Source organism: Condylura cristata, unplaced genomic scaffold, assembly GCF_000260355.1.
Source record: "Condylura cristata isolate star-nosed mole 26May11 unplaced genomic scaffold, ConCri1.0 scaffold00022, whole genome shotgun sequence".
Lineage (NCBI taxonomy): Eukaryota > Metazoa > Chordata > Mammalia > Eulipotyphla > Talpidae > Condylura > Condylura cristata.
In genome coordinates this window covers 247,676-272,258 of record NW_004567123.1, presented here as the reverse complement: position 1 = coordinate 272,258, position 24,583 = coordinate 247,676, and the positions used below count along the sequence as shown (strand labels likewise).

The following is a 24,583-nucleotide window of genomic DNA, read 5'->3' as shown; positions in this document are numbered from 1 at the left end:
TTTACAGCTGAGCTCATCTGGAACTTTGTTTGGAGGGGCGGGGAGAAGGGAGGCCACAGCAGTGAAAACAAAAATATGTGTATGCCTCCACCCTCTCCCATCACACACCTCCTATTCCCAGCACACTTGGTCTCTCCTGCCACGGTGCTTACTCATCCCTGCTCCTCTCCCTCTGGGTCTCATGGACATGCATATACATGTAGGTAGACCCCTGGTTCCCTCCACTTCAGTGCTCAGGCTTCCACCCCTCTTCCTAACCCGTCTTTTATCCACTCCCTCCACCACTGACATCAACAGAACAGTAGTGAAACTTGGAGAAAAGCATAGCAGAAACTGTCACTAGAACATAAGCTGATTTCACTTGCTAAGGTCTTAGAAGTACCTTTTAATCCAGAAAAAGGACTTGCTGCATCCCCCACCCCAAATATAGCATGGACGATTTCTGCAAGGGTGAGAAGTTCTTGTATATGGACCTCAGAGACCAGTGATCTGTGCTGGAGTGGTCATGCAGTGCTGGCTGTGTCACAGTTTGCAAACACTCTCTCAACACCGAGGCCAAGAGCCGGGAATGCATATAGCTGCCACATCTGCGCCTTCATGCATGCTAGTCAAGAAGAGTCAGAGGTCAGCACGGCTCTCCCACTGAGGGACTTCTAGAATGCAGGGCTAATGTGTGAACACTCCCCATTTCTTAAAGCAATACTTTCTATGCTTATTTTACTAAGAGCAAAGTGTGTTGCAGACCTTGTCTGGGTGGCACCACTGAGTACAGGCCTCACCTCTGTATGCTATTCGTCCTTTCTGCAGCTTCAAGGTCTTGCTGAATCTTCCCCAGCTCATTTTTCAACAGTGTGTTTTCTTCAGAAAGTCTCTCCAACTCTATTCTGCATGAGAAATTGATAAAGAAGTGTGGGAAATTAGGCGCAGCAGGCTAGAGCACAGCACTGAGAGGCTAAAGCCACTTCCACATGAGTTCGATTCCCGCCTGCCCCGGAGGTGAACACATGGTGCGGCAGACCTCTTCTGGCCCGCCCGCTGCTCCCCTCAGCAGTGCACTTTGTTGATCCGCCTATTTTGCTCCCCACTCTGTCTCTGGTGAAGCCTCTCGCTGCCCCTGAGCCTCTGGCCTATACCCCAGTTCTGTATGCATAAATAAATAAATCTTTAAAAAAAAAAGTGTGGGAAATTAGGAGCTATCAGCCACATGCAGTCCATGGGTATCTGGAGCTGGAAGTCAAAGTAATACTGTGTCTTTCCCTCTTCTCTAGATGATGGTACAGGGCAGAGAACACAAAGCTTTCTTAACTTCTAAAAGAGTCACACTGGCAACATATATCTGAGGAGGTGTGAACTTATTCCCCTAAATCACATGCCGTGCTGTAAATCAATATTACTTCAATTTATTTATTTATTTTGCATAGAAGATACTGGGGTGTAGGCCAGAGGTCCAGGGGGTGAGAGTATTCACCAGAGTAGGGAGCAGAACAAGCAGATCAACTGAAATACACCACTGAGGGAGTAGTAGGTGAGACAGGAGGGGTCTGTTGCACCAAGTAGGCTAGCTCCCTCACTGGGGCTCGAACTCATGACACAGTGGCTAGTGATAGATTGATAGCACTGAGATATAACTCCTGCACTACCAGGGAGGCCATTGTTACCTGAATTAAAAAAAAAACAAAAACACATTTTCCAAGTGGAAATCAACAAGTTTCATCAAAAATTTGGATGAAAATGGCTTAAATGTTAGTTTAACATTCAGACAAATGAGTTTCTGGCAAAATGGCACTAAATCACCCATATTTTAGTGATTTGGACAATCAGTTTAAATATATATAATTTTTTGACAGAGTTCCCACATGCCGTATCTAGCACAGAGTTGTATATTTTATTGTTAACTCTTATCCATTTTCATCTAGTACATCTTTTTTCCTTGTAAAACATAAGCTATACTTTATATTCTAATTTCAAGCATGCTTCTTAAATGTTGTTCTAAGTGAGTTTAAATATAATCATTTTGTATAATAAATAAAATGGTCACACCTCACTAATGTATTCAGCAACTGGTTTTGTTCACTTTCTGTGGACACACAGGTGTGTTCTGTAGGTGTGTGTGCCTTTGGCTGACACCAATGCATGATACTGAGTTAGCTCTCTGTTTAACTGCAAGAACAAATTCACTCCCTATCAGAGATCCCCAGTAGAATTAAAGAAGGGCAAAATGCATAGACACATCTGCTCCACCATTCTACACTTCAAAGAGGAACTGAGGAAGACATCCACATCAGTTTATGAAGAACACTCATGTGAGGTAGATTCTCAATGGGAAAATGCAAGTACAGATAGTTACTAAACAAACCAAGTAGGCATGGAGTTGTTTATACTTCTGGCAGTCCCTACGGAGTCTCTGCTTAGGTACTACCATTAATGAGTGACAGATGAGTAATTTACCTATAAAGATCACCCACGAGGTAGCCAGCTCTGAATCCATAAGTTGTAATACACACTGGTCTGGTTGGCACTATTCTCCCCAGTAGGCCTCTATCTGGAGTCAGCTTCTGGTTTTGTTTATTTTTTTTTTTTCCAATCTAAAAACACTCAGAACCAGGCAGATAATCTCATTATGTTTTCTTTATATATTATGGTTATATCGGTAAAGTACCTGTTTTTTTTTTTTTTTTAGGTTTTTTTTTTTTGTGCATACAGAACTGGGGTATAGGCCAGAGACTCAGGGGTGGCGAAAGACTTCACCAGAGACAGAGTGGGGAGCAGAACAGGCAGATCGATGAAGTACACTGCTGAGGGGAGCAGCGGGCGGGTCAGGAGAGTTCTGCCACACCATGTGGTCACCTCCGGGGCAGGTGGGAATCGAACTCATGTGGAAGTGGTTTCAGCTACTTAGTGCAGTGCTTTAACCAGCTGCGCCATCAGGGAGGGCCAGTACCTGTTTTATAAGCATAAATATGACTTACTTTTCTTTCATAAGAAACTAAAGACAAATAAAAGTCACGGTAATTATAAAAGCAGTGAAAGGTTTCAAGCAGGAGAGTGAAATACATGATATCTGTGTTTGGAAACTCATTCTGGCTCCAGGATGGAAAGCAAATTGAGTGAAGGCAGGTGTGTGTGTATGTGTGTATCTGAACTGGAAGTTCAGATAATCAGAAGGTTGCTCTACCCCACCCTATCCCATAGTCACTGACAACTAACACCTTTTAAAGTTGATCATACTCACAGGAAGTAATGGAAATTTCCAAGGCCCCCAAATAAAAGAAAAACCTGAAAGCTGAAAACAAAGCTGGGAACATTAAGCAACACAAAGATAGGGTTACCCTGAGGCAATGCCTTTGACAGTGAGGAGAGACTGTACTGTGGACACCTGTATTACACCAGTACTCTACAGGTTAAAATGCTTCCAGATTAAACGCTTCTAATTCTCTACAAATGCATCACACATCCTTTCTGCAGAGAGCACGCTTTAATATGTTCCCAGAGATCAACATTACAAAAACATGAACTTACAAGATTACCAAAACATAAATGGAAAAAAGCTACTCATAATCAACAGAAGCAAAAAACAACAGAATTAAGATCCTACAGGAATCTTAATTATAATTACCAGACACAAACTTTAAATATTATGAAATGTTTACATAAATAAAAGATGTAAATTTTAAAATGAATCAGCAATAAATAATTATCAAAAATGATCAGACAGGACCAAAAGAATGTTTAGAAAAAAAGTAAAATGTCAGTGTCATAGTCATAGCAGATTAGACACAGCCAAAGAAAGAATCACTCATTCAGAAAACATAGATGTGAAAAGGGTCCATATAAAGTGACACAGAAAAGAAGATGGGATATCTGAAAAGGAAGCTGAGAAATGCAAGAAAAGTGAAAAGATCATTACTTCTAAATTGAGAGGATGGAGAAAGGAGAGGCAATGTTACAACAATAATGGTGAAGAGTTTTTCACGAGACACAAATGGACACATTTAAGGGACACAATTTTTCTAAATAGGATAAATGAAAACAAAACCACAACCCAATCATCTCATTCTTAGGTGCAGGAATGCTCTAAGAACTTTCTTAGAGCTGCTATTTATGATACCTAAAAAGCAGAAACTACTCAAATGTCAATCAACAATGACTAACTGAATGAACTGAATGAACATTACAGGGCAACAGTAATGTTGAGGATGAACTCTGACAATGAACAATATGGATGACTAACAAACAGGAATCAAGAAAGCCAGGCACAGTGTATACACTGCATAATTCTTTATATAAAGTAGAAAACCCCACAAAAAGTAACCTGTTTAGAAGTTCAGGATAGTGGTTCTCCCTGAGGGGCTTCAGGAGTGCTACTTCTTGCTCTGGGTGCTAGTAAAAGATGTGTTCTAATTGTTGAAAAATCATCATCTCATTGTGTGTGCATACATGCATGCGTCTTTTTCTAACATCTCAGTGAAAAGTTAAATTTACCTAAACAGACCAAGAAAACCCCACAAACGATAAAGGGATCATAAAAGCAGAGGACAATATTATCAGATACAGTAGACAGAACAATGCCTCTAAGCAATGTCCATGTCCTGTGAGTGTGACACTAATGCAAAGGAATAATAAGTACATGGAATGAAGGTCGCTTCTTGCTTTCCTCAGATAGGGAGGTTATCCTGGGTTATTCATTAGGATGACTGTAATGACAAAGGTCTTCATATGTGGAAGAAGGAGGTGAAAGAGTCAGTGTTAGAGTAAGGTGGTTGAGGAAAGTCACTGTGCCTTTAAGGTGAAAGAGGACCCTGACCCAATGAATGTGAGTATCCTACAGTAGCCGGAAAGTGAAGAGAAGACCTTCTTCTCTAGAGCCATCAAACAGGAATGTGATTCTTGCTAACTTCTTTATTTTATTTTAATAACATATCACTGACAACATCACAATTTCATCAAGTCATAGTCATTTATTTCAGTCTCTTGAATTCCAAAACTCCCAAGTGAAAAAACAAGTTTTCATTATGTGGTTAACTTGTTACAGCAGCTACAGGAAATGAATACACATAGAAAAGAACAAAAACTAGAGAGACTAGCACACTGAACCATTCCAAGGGCAGAGGGGCTGCCATCTGTTAATCTAGATTGATGTTCCTAGAATACTACCTTGCACAAATAGAAGAAACTTTGAGATTTGAGGCAATTTCAGTTAAACAAAAACTGAAAACAATTACTGCAAAGACAGTTTTACTAAAGAATTTCTAAAGTTTTCCTTTCAGATTCATGTTTTTGTGCCCTTTGTGTAGATTCCTACAAGTAGAATTGCTGGGTCATCTGGGAGATCCATTTTTAGTGTCTGAGGAACATTCATACAGCTCTCTATAGTGGCTGGACCAGTTTACATTCCATGAAGAAAAAATACATGAGTAAATAATAATAATAATAATAATTCTAAAGGATTTATATCAGAAAGATAGAAAATGTTCCTCTAAGGAAAAAAACTGCATACAAGGAAGAATAAGGAGCTACCTAAAGTGATAGGCTGGGGAGGAGTCAATATCACCAGATGTTATTACACCTAAACTGAGAACCATTTTGCAAAATATCTGATCAGTAGTCCTCAAAAATGCCAATGTTTGAATTCCTAGAAATAACACTATCAAAATCAACTCCAGAAGTAGAAAATCTGAATAGACCTGCAGATTGCCTTAGCAACTGAACACTTCACAACAAAGAAAAGCCCAGGAGCAAATGATTTCCCTGAGTTGATTATTTCTCTATCTTCCCTTAGCTTTTACCACACATGTACGTGGTTTGCATAGAATGGCATAAGTTTCCTCATCTATAAAATTTGATAGTCTATTTCCCTCTTGCATTGATGACAGGGACTGTGGAGGAGGCTTAGGGTACCACACCTCGCATAGGAATCTGTACATACACACCCAGCACAGACTGCACTGCACACCACATGACTAGTGACCTGTTTCCTTTAGAACTCTTGCGTTAAACTGACATTCCAGGGGAGGGAAATGCACTGGACTATGGTGATGGCACATGGGAGATTTGGTGATGGGAAACCCAAGGGGATTGCAACTGAGATGGGAAAATGCACAAAAATATGTAAAAATAAACTAATATAATAATAATAATAATAATAAATACTAGGAAACAAAAAACTGACATTCCTGTCCCAGTGATGCCTGTAGGGATGCTGGACATGGGAACCATCAGAAATGAAGCAGCATCAGCAGGCCAGGATGTAGCAGGGTCAAGATAATAGGGAAGTTGATATCAAGTTTTGGGGACTGGACATGACAAATAACAAAAAAAAATCAACTGTGATGGACTGTTTACTTGACTGCCTTTGCTTAACTCAATATAAAAAGCAGCTTGAGGACCCTCCCTGGTGGCGCAACAGGTTAAAGTGCAGTGCTAAGAAGCTGTCCGTGACTGCTTCAGCATCAGTTTGATCCCCGGCCAGGGAGGTGACCCACATGGCATAGCAGACCTCTCCTGATCTGCTCCTCTCAGCTGTGTACTTCGTCAATCTGCCTATTCTGTTCCCTACTCTGTGTCTGGTGAATCCTCTCACAGCTGCTATACCACTGGCCTTTACCCCAGTTCTGTATGTATAAATAAATAAATCTTTTTTTAAAAAAGCAGCTTGAGATGATGGGGCAGAATGGTTTCTTTAGGGTGTTGTGTGTGCTGTTCTTTCAGATTGCTGGCCAGTTGCAGCACCTGATCCCAGCAGATTCTGTTATCACTAGGACAAATGCAAAACCTCCCCCATGAGTTAAAAGCTCCTAACACCTGCTCTGCCCCCAGCTGCAACCCCCAGATCACCGCACACATGGATGGTGCCCAGTAAACTGTCAAATGAAGGAAGGCCCCTCTAACACTTGAGCTGAGACTTCAGTTGTGGGGCTTGCAGACCAGGAGAAGCATAAGACAAGGGAAGCCTTCCAGAATAGGGGTCAGTGAGAGGGAGGTCACTCTGGGTGAGAATTTGGATAGTGGAGGTCTGGATACATGTATTGTGTCCATGGAAAAGCAATCAAGAAGGACACACTTAAACACTTCACAACAAAGAAAAGCCAGGAACAAACGGTTTCTCAGAAGTCTACCAAACATTATGGAACAGACCCCCATGCTGGTTGTGGGGGGCTCACTATGGGACCGGATCATAACAACATATTGACATATTTACCTCTAGCTTACCACACCCCTTTTTGAGGTCTGGCACTATTTCTGCTTCATAGTTGAGGAATTTAGAAGTCAGGTCACCACAGACAGGTTCTCCATCACCCAGGGACACCCACATAAGAGGCAGGAGAATAAGGCAAAGTCTGGATAGTAAAAAACAGCGCCTTTAGAACAGTCATCTCTGGTAGGAGCGCTTACTGAAGGGTACCCAGGGGCTATCAGCTAGGTGAATATTTTCTTTTTTTCTTTTTGAGCAGTAAAACTAGGGTGTAGGCTGGAGGTTAAGGGGGTGAGAGGATTCACCAGAGACAGAGTGGGGACCCGAACAGGCAGATCTACTGGAATGCACTGCTGATGAGGGCAGCGGGTAAGAGAGGGGAGGTCTGCTGTGCCATGTGGGTCAGTTCCCTGGCCAGGGATGGAACTTAGGCCGTAGCAGTGACAGTGCTGACACTAAACTCCTAGGCCAGCAGGGAGGTCCTATTTTCTTTAACTTGGGTCATGCAGTGACATTTATTCTTTCTGCTTTATCATAAATTGCATGACTTTGTTTTCAAAGAAGCAACATGACCATAGCCACTGAAGGTGGAATGCAGGTCTGTGAACACCTGTGTCTGCCATGAGCCAGTATCCCCACATGGACAAGTGACATGATTCCACACAGAGATTCCCTGTCCACAGGAAGCTAATGGGTCAAGGGACAGCTGACACATGACATGCAAGGGGTCCCAACATCTTGCCTGAGGAGCTGGGAGAGGAGCAGCTGAGGCTAAGCTTTGGGCCTCTGGAGCAATCTCTCTAGAATTCTGGCTTCTGAGATGCCATGTCCCCTAGGGCTGGGAGGAGGCAGGCCTGCTGCACACCTGGGCACTCTTTGTACCTTCAGACACCTGCAGGCTGCCCCCACCTCGTTTCCCCTCTAAGGTAACAGAGGGGTCCTTTCCACAAAACCCCGATAGCACAGACATTGTGGTTCATGTACAGTGCCTGGCACACATACAGGTGCAGTCACCAGGAAGAGGGCTCAACCACCCACTGGAAGTGTGGCCTCCACGCAATGTCTTCGCCTTGGGAGAAAAACAACTTCCTGCCCAAGGATAAGGGCAAGAGTCACAAGAACGAGCTGAGCTGCTTAGAAAGGTTGATTTCTCCCCCTTCCCTGGGTGCCTGGTGACTTGGGGTCAGGGCTGGGCTTATGACCTAAGGGTCATGTAACACCCACAGCAGCAACTGTGAGCCTGGGGTGGAACCCATAGTGAGAGAGCTGAGAGGGTCTGGCTTTGCACTCTAAGAATGGGGTGACACCTGTTCTCTCTCGAATCTGCTTCTTTCTCAAGAGCCCGAACAACATCTTCCAGCTGCAGAAGTTTGGTTTTCACATCAGTCCTCTCTTTCTCCAGCACCGCTTTGGACTCTTCTTTCCTCCAGGTGTTGAGCTGTTCCTGCCCAGCTGCACTGGGGTCAGTGGGCCAAAGGCCAGCAAGTGTGGAGCCCCTTCTGGTAATATCAAGCCACAGTCCCTGATCCAGGGTGCACTCTTCCTGCCCCTGGTTGCCCTCTGCAGGGGCCAGCTCTGCATTCTGGAGAATAACCTGTTGCCTTTCAGTCTCCTTTGCAGGGCTCAGCCCAGGCTCCATCTTCTGGGGCTGAGATAGTGTGGCATCTCCCAAGAGCATCTCTGGGGCTTCAAGCTGGCTCAGGCTATCTGAACTGCCAGCAGAAGGTTCCAGTTCCTCCAAAACCACTCTTCTGTCTTTCCCAGGTGGGTGTACCTGTGACTTCTCTGTAGGAGCAGAAGCCACCTGCTTGGCCTCAAGCATACTTCGACTGTTTTTCCTGAGGTCAAGGCTCTCTGAGGGTCCTTTGGATGCCTGGGTATCCCTGCACCTAGCTTGCCCACAATCAGGTCCATTGCTATGTCCCCACTGGGTCAGGAGGGGATCCTTCCTGCCTGCATGAAGGGGCGCAGGGCCAGCTATATGCTCTTGCTCAGCATCTACCACCACTGTCCTGTCATTCAAGAGGGCCTGCAGCCTCTGTGTTTCCCAGGTGAGCCTTTCCACTTGCTCCTTCCAGTCAAGTTCTAACTTCTCCTTCTCGAGGGCAAAGACCTTGCAAAGCTGTGCTTGCTCTTCACTCATCAGCTCCTGCAGCTTCAGTTGCTGGCTTTTACAGCGAGTGACGATCTCCTGCTCCCTCTTTTCCCTCTGCCCCCTTTCCAGGTCCAGCTGTTCCGTTACTGCTCTCACTTGCAGCAGGTGTCTCTGCAGCATCTCTTCTTTCTCTCGCTGATGTTGTAGAGACACATTTTTACAGTGGGCAGATTGCTGGGCTTCCATCCACAAGAGCTTTTGGTTCAGCTCAGCTTCTGCCTCTTTCCTACAGAAACAGAAGGCAACACAGACACTGCCATCTGTAGCCCCGAACCCCAGGTTGGGGAAGGTCGTGCAGGCTTTTTTTGTTCTAGCTGAGGGACTCCTCTCTGCTTGGCTTGCCTGCTCTATCCTTTCTCACCACACACACCTTCCCAGATTTCCATCTGTACCCTGCACAGAGGATCTGCCCTCCAAGAGGTTAGGTTCTACTTATGGAAGCCAGCACAAGTCACTCATGCATATGACTTTAATGTAAACTGATTAAATAGAATTAAAACCCAGCCTCTAAGTTACAGAGGCTACATGTCAATGCTCAATAGCCATGGCTGGCTGGCATCTGCCATAGTGGACAAAACAGATGCAGGAAACACCCTTCGCTGCAGAAGTCTGTAAAGACAGCACTGGTCTGAAGTTCTCATGAGACAGGTGAAACACGCCCTTGGTCAAGTTACTCCCGCAAACCCTGGAAGTTGCTGGAGTCAGGGCCTTGGCCTTAGCAGTCCCAGAGGATGAAGTCACAGTTGCCATGAGGGATGGCTGTGGAGCCTACATATGGCACAGCACGTTCTCTGCTCCTGACTAGTGCAGGACTGCGCTTGAGCAAGGGACACACCATGGCTGGGGCTCCCGCTCCACCGAGGAGTCAGGAGAGGGAAGAGTGAAGCTCCACTAGAGCCAGATGCCTGGGCTTCGAGATGGTTCAGGGGACAGGAGCCGCCAGGCTTCACTTAGCCCTCTGCAGCCCCGGGGGGTGTGAAGGGAGCTTGTCTCACCCCTTATACAGCTCTTGGGCTTAAGAGAAAAAACTTAAAGCTCATCTATGCTCTGCAGTGTTTCTGCAAACCCGAGGCTGCCTGCTGGTGCCAGCCTGGAGTGGAGGGGAGTGAGGGTGGTGGGGGCGGGGGAAGGGAGAGGGGAGGTGTTCAGGCTCAACCTCCATGTGAAGATGGTTGGGGGTCTGCTCTGGTGGGGTCACATCCACTTGGCTCCAGCATCAGAACCAACCCAAGTGCAGAGCCCTGGATGAGGAACACAGGTTTGTAGTAAGCACCCAAGCCAGGAGCTGCCCTGGCAATGCTGGGCCATGGCACTGGCTGGAGTTGTGCTCGGCTGGCTGCTGTGCCCCTCCCCCACCAAGAAAAACCCTCTTTATGGGGAAGGGAGGAGCATGGCATCTGCAGCAACTAGTTACTAAGTTACACCCAGAAAGAAAGGGCGCATGGGGGTTTCTCATGTACTGAAGACTGTTAGACACAAAACATCATAGTTTGGTTTTCAAAAAGCCTTTTCTTTCCTTATACATTTTAGCCTTTTTCAAGAACCTCAGGAAGTCAAATTAATCTTTTCCCCAGTGTTTAGGGCTTGCGGTCTTCTAACCATCTCTCCATCCATCCCACCCCATCCTGGGAAATCAGAATGATACTGAACAGTGAGAACACTGTCTCCACAGCTACCAAGCGAGTCTGAGACCAAAGGTAAAGAACAAATCAAACTGCTTCACGGCCTAAGCTCTGCGACCACACATTTCATTCAGGGTAAAAAGGAATTCACAACGACTTATTCTTCTAGGGCTCATCCACCACCACCCAAGGTACCGTGACAGGGCAGACTGCCTATGTCCAATTCAAATTTTGGCTCTTGCCCAGAAAGCCTGGGTGTGAGATCCTGAAAGGAAACGTCACCCGCACCTGATCTGCAGCAGCTCACTGCGGTGCCTCCGCTGCAGCTGCTCCTCCAGCTGCTCCTTCTCGCACGCCAGCCTCCGGGCCAGGCCAGCCAGTGCCTGTGCGCAGCGCTGCTCCAGCTCCACCTTCTGTAGCTCCAGCTTCCGCTCCAGCTCAGGGTCGAGGGCCCTGTTCTGGAGCTGCTCTTGCAGGCTGTGGATGACGTCCTGAGATTTCTGGTGGAGCGTCTCCAGGTCTGCTTTCTGGTCCTCCAGCACCTGAACCTCGAGCCTGAAAGCTTGCTCCATTTCTTTCCTCTCCTTCGCAAAGTCCCTCTTCACCACCTCCAGTTCTCTTTCATAGTAATTAACCTGAGAAGAGGAATGTAAGCAACATCAGCCAGGAGGCCCCAACGCCTTACCTGATAACACAACATGGAATAGGAGGCTGCCAGACACAACCTCCAAAGAGCAAGCAGCCTAGACCCAAGAAGTGTAGAGACCCATGAAAAGACAGTCGTACTGATGGCCGAGGCTCCTCAAGTGCCCAGAGTGGCCATGTGCTTGGCTGTACCCCACAATGTCACAACAGTCCCATGAGGCTGGCTTGGCGGGGGAAGGGATTGGGGGCCAAGTTGGGCAATGCTTGTTTTGGGAGCATGAAGCTCGCAAAGGGTGGCAATGCTGAGAGAACTGTGGAGGCTTTCCAAGGCCAGTGGGTGGCTCTGAGCACTTTGGAGAACCCAGTGGGCAAGGCTGTGGCTTGCAGCTCACAGCTAATCCAAGCAGGGAGCCTGTAGCATGACTGCGTGCCCCACCAGCTTGCTGCTGCTCCGACAAAGGCATCTGACACCTGCTGCCAGGTCACAAACACTGGCCCTTAGCACCACAACCTAACAGCAAGGTCATGTGAGAAGATGGGTTTGTCCGGGTGGGCCTTCTAGAGGAAACCATTGAGTACCCTATAAAGGGCAAATACCATGGTCACTTCAGTTCATCACAGAGCTGGGTACCATGGCAGCCCTCAGTGCAGGGCCATAAAATCCCCACTACTAAGTCACTCCAGAATCTCATCTAGCATGATTCTTGTGTAACACCCTGGGATACAACTCTATTCTTTCCATGTTTCTACTTATTCCTATGGCCAAAGAGGAGGTGAGACAGGTGTCAAATTTACTCTTCTGTACAGACTGCCCCTGCTATCCCTGAGCAGGGCAGATGTGTGGGCACAGACATGTCAGCACAGCTGAGCACAGCTTTCTGGGTGTGGCAGGCCTCCCCAGTCTCCCTGTAGCCTCCCCCACTTTCCCTGACCTTGGTCTCCAGCTGGATCTTGAGGTCGTGGTAATGCTCCTTCACCTTCTCCATCATTATTTCCATTTCTATACTCACAGGAGCTGAATCACCAGAGAACAAGGTGGTGCCTGCAAACAAGGTCATTTCTGTTTATGTCCTGCCAAGGATGCCATGAGGTCCACTCCATCCTCCCCCCACTGTTTGACATCTGGGCACACCAGTGTTCACTCCAACTTCCCTCCACCACCCCGACAAAGCGCCATCTTCCACAGGCAGCTGAGGGGCAGCGGAGCTTTGGTCAGGAGATACTCTCAAAGTTCCACAAATGGAGCTGTTCACCCTTTTCAAAGTTAGAACTCTTTGGAAATCAGTATTTCAGGTCTTTGCCAGACAACAGATAACTGGGTACATTTACTGCACCCTAAATCCTGTTCCTTAACAACAGCAGGTACACAGAAGAGCTGGGAAGATTTTGGAAGGAGTCTAGCCCAGGGGCCACCTGTGCTCTGTGATGCTCCCCCTTTTCTTGGAAGCCCTATCTTACTTACTACACCATACATAGGACATTGGGGTACAGCAAGTAAGCCAGGCAGAGGCTCAGACAGGTCACTGGAAAGGGGATATGAGTGACACTTGTTCTAGAAGTTTCTTCTCACCACAATGTCAGATGTCAGGGAATTTATTTTGATGAGGCTATGTGGAGTCACAAGTACCACTGACCATCCCAGAAATACCAGGGGTTCCCAACACTGCATGTGTTGGGGGCCTGCCAGAGGAATGACTGAGAATGTGGCTTGTGGCCAGTACTAGGGTCTCATCTGTGCTGTTCTAGGGGCCAGCAGGGTGCAGCAAGACACAGCCTCTCATTCTATCTCCTACTTTCCAAATTACTTCCCATGAAAAATGATGACCAGCTCAGAACAAAGGGCCCAAGAGAACTCAGAATAAGCAGGAAAGAAACATCGAGCTTGCCCAACAACCAGCAGCTAGCCCCTGGATCTGGCTGTGTGGGCCCAGAAGAACAGGCACCCACCAGGATTGGCTCCAGGGGACGTGAAGCCCCGCTCACAGCCAGGTACCATGATCTGCCTCAACTCTGCTGGCATAAATGCCCGCCAGCTGCACAGACCCCTCTCCTCCTTGGAAAGGTGCGCTTCAACCTCTGTGGTCAGGACAGGGCAAAGGGAAAGAAAAAATTGGTTTTTATCCATGCCAACATGAAGCTCGGGACTGCCTTCCAAAGGCACAGTCCCAGAGCTTCTGGACAAGGACTATTTTGGCACAGGACCTCAGCCCTGCTGAGGTTACAGTCTGGAGTTCTTGACAAGGGTCACAATGTCTGTGCAGATAAGGCTCCTCTGGGGACCGAAGTGGTAACGATCACCTGTGGCCCAGAGGCCCAGCAGAGCTGGTCTCAGGTCGCATTCACCTAGAGATTTAAAAATACCGGAGGGCTGGCCCCACCCCAACACCTCCCAGGTGAGGGCGGTCAGGTGGTGCATCTCAGGATCCCTCCTGTTGTAATACTACAGCCAAAAGTGAGGTCCCTTCGGGGCCAAGGAAGCTGTACCCCTTTCCCCCCATGATAGCCCCATGAACAGAACCTTAGTCTTGGGAAGTAGCTTTAGGACATGGGGCCTCCAAGAACTCCCCAGGTTGGAGGTGGGAGAAGATATTGCTCAACGTGCTGTGACTTTGTGATATGTGACCAACAGGTATTCCCATGGGCAGTGGTGGGTGCAGTGCCACATACATCATGTGAACCCCCAGGTGCCAGGAAGGGTGGCAACCAACTGCACCTTGCCTGTCCTGTGGAATTTGAGCTCCCCGTTCTGACACAGGCTTAGCACATGGAGCTTTCCCCCAAACTCACAGTTGAGTTAGGAAGCCTGAGGGCCTGTCCTTTGGGGTTCACCCTACAGGGCGGTCATCCTGCCCCCTCAACCCCAGGGCACCTCACCCAGGGCAGCAGAGGTGAGGGACAGGGGCTCTGACTAAGGCGAGTCCGGGATGCATTTTGCGGGTTAGCGCCTCCTCTCCTGCGGGAGCTGTCAAGTGGGCTCCCTGTCCAGCTGACGTTCATCTGTGTGCCCAGCCAGTGGACCTCCCACACCTTCCCTGAGCTTAGGCAAAGTCACCCTAACCTTCACCATTTTTACCCAAATGGTGAAACCCTCTAGCCCCTCTACCTTCCTGGGGCTCTCTGTAAGCCCCTGGCCACGGTTCCCGGGGCCTTTCTGCAGGGGCATCCTGGGGACCTGATGTGCTGTGTGGCAGGCACCTCCTCTAAGACCCGGGTCCTACCTGCTGGACTGAGCCCAGGAAGCAGCTGTCCCTCCGGCTGTGCGCGGAGACAGCCTCGGGGGCTTGGGGGCAGCTGTGATCGCAGGCCTTCCAGGGCAGCCTGCAGTTCGTCATTGTGGTCCTGCAGGTCCTGTGGGGCAGAGCAGACACCCTCTCCAGCTATGGCAGCCACAGGCCTGAGGAGCAGTGTGGCACAGGGACAGGGCCCCAGAACACCTGTGGCTAAGCCTGCTGCAAGGCAGACAGGGCCCCGGCACCTGACTCAAACTGCATCTAAGTTCCTGACCACATGGGAGCAGCACAAAAGCAGGTTGTCATCTCTCTTACCTTACATCTAGCACCGCTTTCTGTCACAGATATACGGGAGGGGCTAAATGCAGAGTGGGGTGGAAACACAGGAGAAAGAGAATGAATACTTGTTTAAAACTAGTGATACTGGGTGATGGGATTCTCTCCTTGGCTGGGGTTGAATCTGCAAAGGACTCTGCAGCTTTTGACTGGATGCCTAAGATCAAAAACCATAAAGTACAGAGGCGCTTGTGAAGAAGAAAGGATGGGGCTGGGCCAGCATGCCTGTGGGGCAAGGGTGCGGCGTGGTTTGGGGACATGTATAATTTGTTGACACTCTGAACAAGCACCCTGTCACCTGATCTTGAAAGTCACCTGATCTTGAAAGCGTAGAAAGGACATGGTTTATAGGAAACTTCCCCAGGTGGTTTCACAACCGGCATACACGTTGGTGCACACGCCAGGTTCACTCATTTCTGCAGGTCAGAAGTCCCCTCCTGGGCTGTGTGGCTAGTGACTCCAGCTAGAAAACAGCAACCAGCTGGGGTTCTCCTCTGATACTGCTTCTAGGGGATGTTCAAACTAGCCACGGCCACAGCCAGAACTTGGGGCCCCAGTCTGTTGCCCACCATGGGGCCCCATTTCGCTGATTTCTGAATCTTATTTGAGTCTTGTTTCCAGGCAGCTCTCATAATCTTCCTGAAGCTGTGCCTGGAAGCCAGTGGCTGGCCTATCGCAGCATCTTCACTGGGGAAGGAGCCCATCATAAAGGTGGTCGGTTGATGCAGCACAGGCAGAGTAGGAGGGTAATTGTACCTGCTCGGAAGCCCCTGGGCAAGTATGGAGTTTCCCCTGCAGGGGGGCAACCCTAGCCCTGGGAAGCATAGGGCAGAGAGCAGTGAAGGGACTCCAGGTCAGGGACCACAACCGGCTTCACCTTGCCTGCTGTCATCATTTCCTTAGCCCTGCCACGTCCAGGACACCAGTGCGCATTCCAGCCACTGAGCACACCAGGTGTGGTCAGTCTGAATCAAGATACCAGATTTCAAAGACTCACTAAAAAGGATGCAAAATGTCTCATTGAAATCTTACACTATGGTGTCTCCCTGGTGCTGCAACAGATTAAGCCACAGCACTATGAAGCTAGCCGCAGCCACTGCAGCACAAGTTCAATCCCCAGCCAGGGAGTTGACACACATGGCACAGACCTCTCCTGACCCGCCTGCTGCTCCCCTCAGCAGTGTACTTCGTCCATCTGCCTGTTCTGCTCCCCACTCTGTCTCTGGTGAAGCCTCTCACCACCCCTGAGCCTCTGGCCTGTACCCCAGTTCTGTATGCACAAATAAATAAATCTTTTAAAAAAAAATCTATACTATAGGTTGAAGTAACATTGTGGATATAATGTATTCAAAAATATATTATTAAGATGAATGTGACCTATTTCTTCTTAGACATTTAATGCCCTCCCTTCCTTCCTTCCTAAAAATAACTTGTATGTCACATGTGTGACTTGTATTGTTTTTCTTGGACAGCACTGATCTAGTTTATGCCCTGGCCCGTCATGCTTCTTCTGACACCCTAGTTAGGTATTAGGTATTGGGTGACATACTGCACAGACTTCTCAGGACCCACCAAGCTCAGCTAGGGTCACCAAGATGACATGGGTCAACAAGTGCCCAGCAGGGCTGGGAGCCAGGGTCTATCTGCTTTCAGATGGACCCCATATTTATGTGGGGTACTAATGTATGACTACGGTGGCTCTAGTCAGTGCTTTGGTAGCAAAGTCTGAGAACTCTGCACCGGTGGGCTTTTCTTGTGATAAAGAGAAGCAAGCTCTAAGGGAAAGCAGGGGAAGGTAGATTGAACAGTAGCACTGAAAAGTGTCTGGGGGAAGGCAGGTGAGGGTGTGTAGAGGATGGTGTGCAGGCTGGTGGGGGTGGCAGGTAGAGCCGGAGCAAGCACACAAGAACAGCTGAAGAACTGCATTGTGGGACGGGGCCGGGGGCGGGGTGGGGGGGGCGGTTTGAGGCTGTCTCAGCTGTGTGCGTCTCAGCCATTCTGACTGCTAAAACAAAATGCCATAGAATCGGGTCTATAAACAATTGAAATTTTAGTTCTCACAGTTCTCAAGGTACAGGCAAATTTTGCACCTCAATCCACAGCTCTCTGTCTTTTCCTATGTCCTCACATGGAGGAAGAGGAGAGATGGGGGAACTCTTTAAGGTCTCATTTATAAAGGCACTAATGCCATGCTTTTTTTTTTTCTTTTCCAGTAAAACTTAAAATTTTAATTTTCAAGTCGTTTTCCAAAGCAAAATGAATGCAGTGCATATCAGATCACCTAATTAAAATTAGCACAATTTAAAAAATGAACAGTAGTTTTATTATATAAATTTCCCCATTTATTATAGGCTAGCAATGTTTTACATGGTGGAACTGATCAGTCCTTCACTCCTTTCAGTCCTTCAGTCTCTGATGGTGGACTTGACTTTGATGGCAGAAGCATTCAGGTCTAGGCCCCACCAGCTACTGTCCTCATGCAGGAACCACAGTGCCAGATCTCCACAGCACTACTCTTCACCTGATTTTTTCACATAGGGAGCAAGTAGTGTACCTAGCATGTCAGCAGATTTCAGTTTTCTTCACCACTTCACCATCTTGGTGCCCATATTTACTGACAATCCTGACCTCCTTGGAATATTTGAACATGTTGCTTAACTATTATTAATGGGTCTGAGCCCAGAGACACTAGTTAACCCAATCTGGAGGGCTCCACCTTCAAGACTTAATCACACCAAAGGTGTCACCTCCTAATACCAACACTGGATATGAGGCTTCAACACAGGAGTGGGGAGTCCTCACATTGTCTTTAACAGTGTGGAAAATCTGTATTTGGGGTTCAGATTAGGGACATGCTACTCCATTATAGTGTCCACCCAAGGCTACAGCAAAAGCATGAAACTACAGAGGCTCTCCATGGAGGATCCAATGGACATTTCCATGCCCTTTCCAAAGGCAGCCTGGCCAAGAAAGCTGACATTGATGGAAGAGGAGGGGAGGGGAGGGGAGGGGAAGGGAGGGGAAAGGAGGGGAGAGGGTGGGGAGGAAGAAAAAGGAAGGGAAGGGAAGAAAGAAGGAAGGAAGGAAGGCACAGTTTCCTTGCTACAAATACTCTGGGTGAAGGGACAGGCTAAGCAGTGACTGTGGAATGATTGGGAGAAGCTCAGAAGGGAGGACTTTGTAGTCTCTTTTTCCTCTGGACACTGAGTATCTTGAATGCATGGAACCACTGGTCATACAAAACAACTAAGTATGGCGGTAATATGTCATTAGGACACAAAAAAGCTAGCAGGCGCTCCCACTGGCCAAATCTTGCAGGATTTGAGCACAAAGTAGGTAACCACAATAATGAATTAGAAACTATTAAAAAAAGGGAATTAATGAACCCATACCAATGACAGATATAGATGGATATAGAGATATAGGGCCTCTCTGGCTTACAGCAGAATACCAAGGAGTAACTGAGAGGTATGCAGGGGTGCTGGAGTTGGAAGGTCATTATTTCTGCAACCATCATGTTAAAGATTAGAGTAGGCAAGAATTATTGATAGATAGGAAATTCAGGAAAAATTTTGATGAAGAGCAGGATGTTTGCATGGTCTTTGAACACTTCCCACTAACTGATTATTGGTTGCAAGGAAGAGAAAAAAAATACTTCCTTGACGAGGTGGACACATAACCCATTCTGTGTTCTAGCCGAGAATGAATACTATTACTTTAAAAAAAAACCAGAAAAACACAAAATGAGAAGTCATTAATGTGCAAGTACCAGGAAAACAGTCTCATCCCACCTGTGTGGGTCCAGGTACGATGCCTCTCCAGGAAGATCCGTAGTCTTTGAACATTTCTGTGATACAAATAACTCCTGCGAAAGCTTACTTTAAGCTATCAAGGATTTAGCAAGCGCCTAGTAAAATTCCTGGACATTTAACATTTAACATTTGACTCTGGTATTCACCGCAATGAATGTGCCCACTGATATATTCAAGGGTGGAAAGACATGCAAGTAACTCACCCCCACATGATTTAGAAAGTAACTGTCCACACCTCCCTCCCCCCCACACACAGAGTAAGCGAGTGTGCAACCACAGAGCAATAGGGCAAAGTGTAAACAGCGGTGATTCCAGGCAAAAGGTACCTTGCACTATTTTTAACTTTGGTAACTTATACTGGAAAACACTTTCAAATAAAGTTTTTTTAATGCTCCAAATTATTTTTTTTGACAGTCAAAAAATATAAAAAAAAGGGGGGGAGGAAAATTTTATTTTTTCTTTTTTAAATATTTATTTATGCATATAGAACTGGGGTACAGGCCAGAGGTGCAGGGGTGATGACAAGAGTGGAGAGCTGAACAGGTAGATTGACTGAAATACACTGCTGAGGGGAACAGTGGGCGAGACAGGAGAGGTCTGCTGTGCCATGTGGATTACCTTCCTGGCCAGGGATTGAACTTGCACTAAAGTGGCTGGGACTATCTTCGTAGTGCTGCGCTTTAACCAGCTGCACCACCAGGGAGGGCCCGAGGAGGGAAAATTTCCATATAAATCAGCACTAAAATGTTAAACATTTCTGCTGATGTTTCCAAACGTAAAACTGAAGAACCAATAGGGACATGAGTTGAAGTAAGTAACATAATCATGTTAAAGAGAACAGGGGTTTATACATGTGTGAAAAACCCCATGTGCTAAATAAAGTAATGTGGTTAATTTTAAGTGCCGTGTCTACACAACAAGCTTAGAGGGAAGAAAACGCAACACAAAACTATAATTCCAGGCACAAAGTTACTAGGGGCAGTCTACACGACAGTCCCCAGTGCAGGTGGGTTCAGGAGGAGGATGGCATAGCTGACCACAAAGGGTTCTGTGTGGAGTCTGGAGCAAGAGGAAAGAGCAGAGGGCACACACTTCAAAATAGCGAGGGCTCACCTGTATCCTCTGGGTGGCCAGAGCATCATGCAGGAGGAACAAAGTGAATTCTTTAGTGTGAAGGGAAATCACTAAGAAGTAAATCGGCAGACTCTTAACACCAATAATGCTTTATCTGTTGGGGTCTTCAATAATTTTCAGGAAGGTGATGATATATCTCAGCACCTCTGACACCATCCACCTCCCCCACTCTATGTTGCACCTCAGTATTGTCCACTGAAAGAAGCCTACCTTCAAACATTCAACAACAGATAATGCGACGAAGCCTACATACTACATAGCACCTGGGAAGCCAGAGAGGCCTTTAGGACAGAGGCTTTTTAGCGACCTAGGCCACTGTGTCAGGCCCACCTGTGTGGGTATGGGCACAGACAGTGAGCTGCAGCTCATAAGCCCTGTCCCACCTCTGAACACCAGACTTCGTTGCCTCTGCCTGCACTGCGAGGAATGATGTTCCTGCTGTCCCAGGCCAGAAGACCCTTCCCATGGATATTAAATGTCTGGGGGACATTCTGAGGGATGCAGTTAACCCAGATAGATGTTAAGGACCTGCATCATCACCCCATCTCATGTGTTCCAGCACCCCCTTCTTACTAAGCATGGCAGGAAGAGGCAGCACAGCCCCTCTGGCACAGGTGAACTCTGGGGCCAAGCCCTGAGAGTGGACCCTCCTGCCTTCCTTACTGCAGGTGGGATGGGGCTGCAGGGCAGGGCTGCCTTGGACTTCATATCACAGATAAAAGGGACCGTCCAAACCAAGACAAAGGAAATGCGCCAGCTCAGCATGGCAAGAGGGTTGGCAGGACACATACCCGGCACTTGAGCTCGTAATCCTTCAGAATCTTCGAGAACCGCTCCTCTTGGGCCAGGAGCTCCATGTTCTGTGGCTCCAGCTGAAAGACCCACACAGGAACATGAAGACCCCAGGACACATGCCTTCCTCTCTACCTCCCCTCCCTTTGCTTGAAATGTCTGTCTCAGGGCAGAGGGATGTTCTACATTTATGGGAGGTGGCCAAGCAAACACTTGGAGACTGTGGTGCACCCCTGCCTCAGCCCCCACCCAGCCTTGCCCTGGGTAACAGTGTGCTCTCCACCTCCTTCCGAGGAGATGGGCAGAGGCAGCGAGCTCATTATGGACACTGAGCTCTAACCACCCTTCTGTGCTCCACAACCTTCCCTTCCCCCTGCCTGCCTTGCCCCGAACCTGTCTCTGGGCCTGTCAGATGGTAGTGGCTGAGACCTTGTCACAAACAGGCTGGCATGTGGGGGTGGTCATGTAACTGGGTGGTCCCTAGGAAAAGGGTACGTTCCAGGTTCCCTGCCCCACCCAGAAGTAGGGTGGAGCTGAGGAGAGAAAAAGGAGAGAGAGAAGGAATCTAGAAGAAAGAATGCAGCAGGATGGAGAGCCAGGAGACCTGAGGAAGCCACATGGAGCAGCAAGCATGTGATGAAGAAACCGGGCTTGTTTCCTGGCCCTGGACTGGTTAAGGCAGATGTGGGTGAGATACCAGTAGGGAGGTGACTATGGCAGTGTTTATACCGATTTTGATTTTGCTTTTGCTTTTTTCTTCCCAGATTTGTCTGGCCATTTCTGACACTTTTCTATGGGTCCCGGCCAGAAGGTGCTTTAGTTTTGTGGCGGGCTTTCAGGCCTTGCTTTGGACCAATTCCTTTTGCATTTACTTTTGCCCACGAGGGGATGGGTAACGTCAGGTGTTTGATTTAGACATTAAATTCTTTGTCTTTTGTATTGTATACTCACTAAATTCAAGTTCCTTTTCATTAAAGTCTTACGTGTTTTGTCTTGATGCGGCAGATGGCAGAACCTACTTAGAGCAGGCAGGTTTGGGGGTTCAGTGGTGCCCCTCTCCCTGCACTATCAGGAAGAGGGAGTGACAGGGATCTGGGAAAGTCAAACTACTCTTTCCAGGCTGGAATTTTAGTAGAAAAACCCTAAATTCAGTAGCGTATATTCTTTCTCAAGCACTGACTCTCACTGAACATTTTATGGACTCCTCTCTAAAGTAAGAAGATCAGCAAAAGGACTTGCCTTATCCTTCAACACAAACTCCAGATCTTTCTGTAGTTTCAGGGCCAACTTCTCTGATTCTGACAGTTTTTCCACAACTTCAATAATCTCCTTCTGTAATCGACTGTTTTCCTACAAAACACAGACCAATAGCTTTTTAGGTTCTGGGAATGAGCAAGAGCTGTCAGTACGCTTGTCCCACGCCAAGCAAGAGGCTGGTTCCCAGCAACACTCAGATTACCAGGGTGAAAGAAAACCCTTTACAATGCAAAGCATCTGGCGCTCTATGCCAGGTACCTTGCAAAGGGTGTGTGCTAGTGGTTGACCCACAGCCCAGGGACAATCTTACTGCTTCTATTTCTCCTGCCCCCACAATACCATGTTGGATACTCACCAAAGCCCAGGAAACCTCTGCTCTCAGCCATGTACCCCAGGTCTAGCAGAGTACACTTTAGGTTTTAGTCTTTTTCTGACCATACCCCTGCCCTGGCCTTAGGGGTTATGCAAAGCTGGTTGTTGCCTCTGTCCTTCCCTGACCACACCTTACCAGATCCAGACTAGAAAAAGCCCCGAGGATCCCCACCTGTCCTGCTACCCCTCCATGGCCACAGAGAACAGAGGGTCAATGCCACGCTAGCAAAGGCAGGATTCTTCCTCCTTTTGCTGAAAATGTGCCATCTCCACGGCTGTGGCAAATGGTCCTTAATTTGAAATCCCAGACACTCCCGTATCACTGAAATGGAAGCTTCTTAAAGCTGTAGAGAGTTCAATTATCCACTAAGAAACCACAGTAGGAACTGGTGCCTCAGGCATCACTGCTGGCTCTCCACACCCTGCCCCTGCCCCACACCTACCTTCATGACCAGGCTCAGCTTCTCCCGAAGGCCAGCCTCCTCCACCCTCAGGCGCTCCAGGTCTGTTTCCAGTGTGGCCCTCTGCCTGCGGGCCTGCTCCCAGAACACCTCACGTTCTACTTCTACCTCTGACCGCAGGAGGCTCAGTCTTTCTCTGTACCCCTGTTCCAGGTGTCTGTAAGGCACAGGAGTCCTTCTGTAACAGGTACAGGTTTCGTGGACTCCGCCCCCACTCCAGATACTGGAACTCCAAGTCCCATCAGTACCAAAGAGAAGCACGCCGGGACGTGAGGGCGGAGCTGAGCAGCCAGGTAGGGATAAAACCGGACATGTGGGCTCTGGGGTCTCTTGGCCTGGTGGTTTGTGGCTCTCGATCGGTTTTCAGCGTGTCAGTGGAGTCCAAGTCAGCAGAACTGGTAGGACATTCTAGTTAACTTGTATTTCTCTCCCTCTTTCCCTGGGCTATTCCTTTACCTTTCTCCTTATAAATAAATCCATTATTTAACCTTTTTGAGTGTGTCCATAATATGATTGAATCGTAAGCACGAGGGTGAAGACCCACAGATGGACAACCCAATTCACATTGGGTGCCCTGTAACACTTGGAGTGGAATCTCCCTGCCTGTGGCTCTTTGCCATATCCTCTTGTGTTAACTGTTCATCTCGACAGGCAGGGCCACCAATCATGGGCTGGCGGAGGTGTCCCCGCAAGACAATGGGAGCTTGTGTTCCCTAGAGCTTGGGGGTAAGCCAGTGAATACAAATCTTGAGGGCTGTCTCTTTGACACCCCTCTGCCTCTCAACTTCTATGACACAGGAAACATCGAATGCCCTTACTAACTCAATGTGCACAAAAGCATGCCTCTCTCAGACAGGAGACAGGCAGCTAGGTCCCATGTATGGTAAAACTAAAAACAATCAGAGAAAAAGAAGCACTTTCCCCTCAAATTTTGCCTTAATCTTTTACAATAACCATTTCTATCAACAGGAAAAACCAAGTCAGTTTATTACTGCAACAGTTGCTTGACAGGATGTTTCAAACCATGTCCATCTTCAGCAGAAGGCTTGGCTGCACTAATTAAGCATAAGAGAACTCCACTGATAGTCTAGAGACTTAACCTTGTCTCAACTTTAAAGAAAGCATCCATAGGCAAAGGAGGATAACTATTACATATGAGAAAACAGTAAGAAAAGTTAGGCTCATTTAACACTCCACAAACACTGGATGCATATTTGATCATATCACTCCACCCTTTGAAAATGTTTGACATATCTAATGAGAGGGAAATGGTTCAATAAAACATGGCAGAGCCATATAACTGGATGTTCTGAGGTCACCAAAAAAATATATTAATACTGTTTTGTAATAATTATGTACCTGGGAAAAAGAAGGAAAGGACATATAAAAATATTAGAAGTTGGGCCCTCCCTGGTGGCACAACGGGTTAAAGCACAGCAAAACAAAGCTATCTGAAGCCACTGCAGCATGAGCTCGATACTTGGCTAGGGAAGTGACCCAGATGGTGCAGCAGACCTCCCTTGACCTGCCCGCTGCTCCCCTCAGCAGTTTATTTCAATCTGCCTGTGCTGCTCC

General features: G+C 47.5%; 1 protein-coding gene across 5 annotated transcripts in view; it reads right to left on the bottom strand.

Annotated features, from left to right (window-relative positions):
* Nucleotides 1-24,583, bottom strand: part of NINL (ninein-like) — a 151,178-nt gene that overhangs the window by 15,333 nt on the left and 111,262 nt on the right. For 3 of the 5 annotated variants that reach the window (XM_012728402.1, XM_012728404.1, XM_012728403.1), the window contains 8 exons: nt 22,991-23,165; nt 22,158-22,268; nt 20,918-20,998; nt 14,833-14,962; nt 12,547-12,656; nt 11,258-11,604; nt 8,500-9,573; nt 6,658-7,337 (listed from right to left, as the gene is read on the bottom strand). In XM_012728402.1, the coding sequence (XP_012583856.1) occupies nt 7,160-7,337; nt 8,500-9,573; nt 11,258-11,604; nt 12,547-12,656; nt 14,833-14,962; nt 20,918-20,998; nt 22,158-22,268; nt 22,991-23,165 (2,206 nt within the window). In that variant the 3' untranslated portion in view covers nt 6,658-7,159. Of the gene's footprint in view, nt 1-779; nt 885-6,657; nt 7,338-8,499; nt 9,574-11,257; nt 11,605-12,546; nt 12,657-14,832; nt 14,963-20,917; nt 20,999-22,157; nt 22,269-22,990; nt 23,166-24,583 lie in introns of those variants that run through there. The other 2 variants (XM_012728406.1, XM_012728405.1) reach the window with 2 other exon arrangements.